This window comes from Otolemur garnettii, unplaced genomic scaffold, assembly GCF_000181295.1.
Source record: "Otolemur garnettii isolate 467f Iridium unplaced genomic scaffold, OtoGar3 scaffold00083, whole genome shotgun sequence".
NCBI classification, from domain to species: domain Eukaryota; kingdom Metazoa; phylum Chordata; class Mammalia; order Primates; family Galagidae; genus Otolemur; species Otolemur garnettii.
The window spans coordinates 6,006,363-6,008,529 of NW_003852478.1; the positions used below are offsets into that span (position 1 = coordinate 6,006,363).

Consider the following 2,167-nt stretch of genomic DNA (forward strand, 5'->3'; position numbering starts at 1 on the left):
AGCCGTACTAACACTTAAAAGACAAAGACTGGCTGCGGAGCTCACCTAGATGACAAAGGGAGGACGTAAAACAGGACTTGGATAACAAGACAGCAAAACCACAGGAAAGTTACAAGTGCACAGGGAATTCCTTAAGGCCTGGGGAGAAAAAAGTGAATTTGGCCCAATAAAGCAGTAATTTAATCCTTTTTTCTGGGACAACTCAAACTTTCAAAATAGATTAAACTGCCCCCTCCTCAACGGTGGCTACTTCTACTAACTAAAAAGCACGGCCAAACACTTGAAAATTGATGGTGGAGTTGCTTCAAATACTCTACAACAGTTGATGCAAACAACACATTTTAAATACTTACATTGACCAATCCAAAGTAGTGTTCATTGATCGGAAACTGCTCTGGCCCAATGTCTTTTTCCAGAGCAGAGGCATTGGTGCCCTAAAAAAGAAAAACAGCAAGAGTTCTGTCACATGTAAAATACCTGACAGAGTGTGTTACTGAGACAAGCACCTCCCCGGAGGACCAGGCGTCTGGTGACGTTCAGGCTCATTGAGAGGCGTCAGAAGTAAACCAGAAAACACGCGAGTGATGTCGGCCCTGCTCCTCTCCTCAGACAACTTAATTATTCCCCCAAACCTGCTCTGCTTTTATCTTCTATCAGGAACAGAGGCTAAGATGGGCGAATAACCAAACAGTGGCTAAGAACTTCTCAGCAACACGCTGCCGTCCCAGACAGCTGCAGCAGCTTCCAGACCACCTGACGGCATATAGAATCTTATCACTGCTTTCAAAGTCAATTTCTTCCTTCCGATAAAGATTTACAGCACACCCACTGGGCCAGGTACTATTCTCTAGGTCTGGGCCCAGATAATATAATAGAACAGTGAGCAGAACGGACACGATGGCTGCCCCCATGGAGTTCCCATTTCAGTGGATGCAGACAGTCTGAAATAAAAAGCATGCTGGACGGTGTACCAGAAAGCGACAGTGGAATGCAGAAACGGCAGGCAGGCTGGGAGTCGGAGGGTACAGGACAGGCCTGCAGCTGGGTACCTGCGGCTTTCTATCACGTGGTGGGGAGGCCTTCCTGAGAAGGCAAAATGTTCAAAGAACATCGTGAAGAACAGAGAAGTACAATTCAAAATCTAACGACCCCACCCAAACGCATCAAACTGGCAAGCCCCTGGGCATTCCGACATGACAACAGCAGCTAGGGTGCCCCCTATGTGCCAGGGGCAGTGCTATTCACTCCTACAACAGCCCTGTGAGCTAAGTACTGGGGTTTCCCCATTTTACAGACAAGGAACCTAAGACTCAGAATGGCTGAAGAATCTGCCCAAGGTCCATAGTTAGTAAGTAGCAGAGCTAGGATTTGAACCCAGAGTGAGACCTGGGAGCCCAGGACCTTAACCAAAGGGTCTACACGGCAATCCAACTGGTCAAACCATTTACTTCGTCCCACTAATAGGTCGGTTACAGGAAACCAATTACTATTACTCTCCAAGGCCTGGCTGAGTCTGCTGCAGTCAGGAAAAGTGACCAAAGCTCAGTCCAAGAAGATGAGTATTTTGAGGCATGGGTAGATGAGGACTCCATCTACCAACCATCACAACTTATCAGGGTGTCAGAAAAGACCCACATGTTACAGAAACTAAAGGATTCAGGAGATAGGTGTTTTAAAAAGAATAAGCACACTTTATTCAAAAAAATATAATAATCTGCTGCTACTAATTGTTCTTGACTTACATAATTAGCACGTTATCTCATGGGAAGGAATGGCCAAAAGGTAAGCTGAGAACCATCAAGATGGCCACTAGTCACCAAGCCAACATTAAATGCAAAAGGACCCAACTCACAGCAAACAGAACTAGAGTAGGAAGTTGGTGCATGGCCTCCCCTTATCACAACATCCTTCCATTTTCTAGTTCCTTTATACTGTTCTGCCAAACTAATAAATTCCTTTACCTGGTCACATTAGTGGGGCTCAGCAGATGGTTTAACCAGTTGGACTGCTGTGCATTTGGTTAAGACCATGGGTCCTCAGACCTGACTCCTGGGTTCAAATCCTAGTTCTACCACTTACTGGGGATGGGGAGTGGGGGCATCATTGCCTTCATGATACCGTGATCCAAATGCAAGGCTCAAGTTTTGAAAAAAACATCAAATTACTA

General features: G+C 45.7%; 1 protein-coding gene across 1 annotated transcript in view; it reads right to left on the reverse strand.

Annotated features, from left to right (window-relative positions):
- The window catches only part of USP46 (ubiquitin specific peptidase 46), a 63,286-nt gene that overhangs the window by 36,785 nt on the left and 24,334 nt on the right, over nt 1-2,167 (reverse strand). Inside the window, exon 2 of the mRNA XM_003794598.3 lies at nt 354-434. Within this exon, the coding sequence (XP_003794646.1) occupies nt 354-434 (81 nt within the window). The remainder of the gene's footprint in view (nt 1-353; nt 435-2,167) is intronic.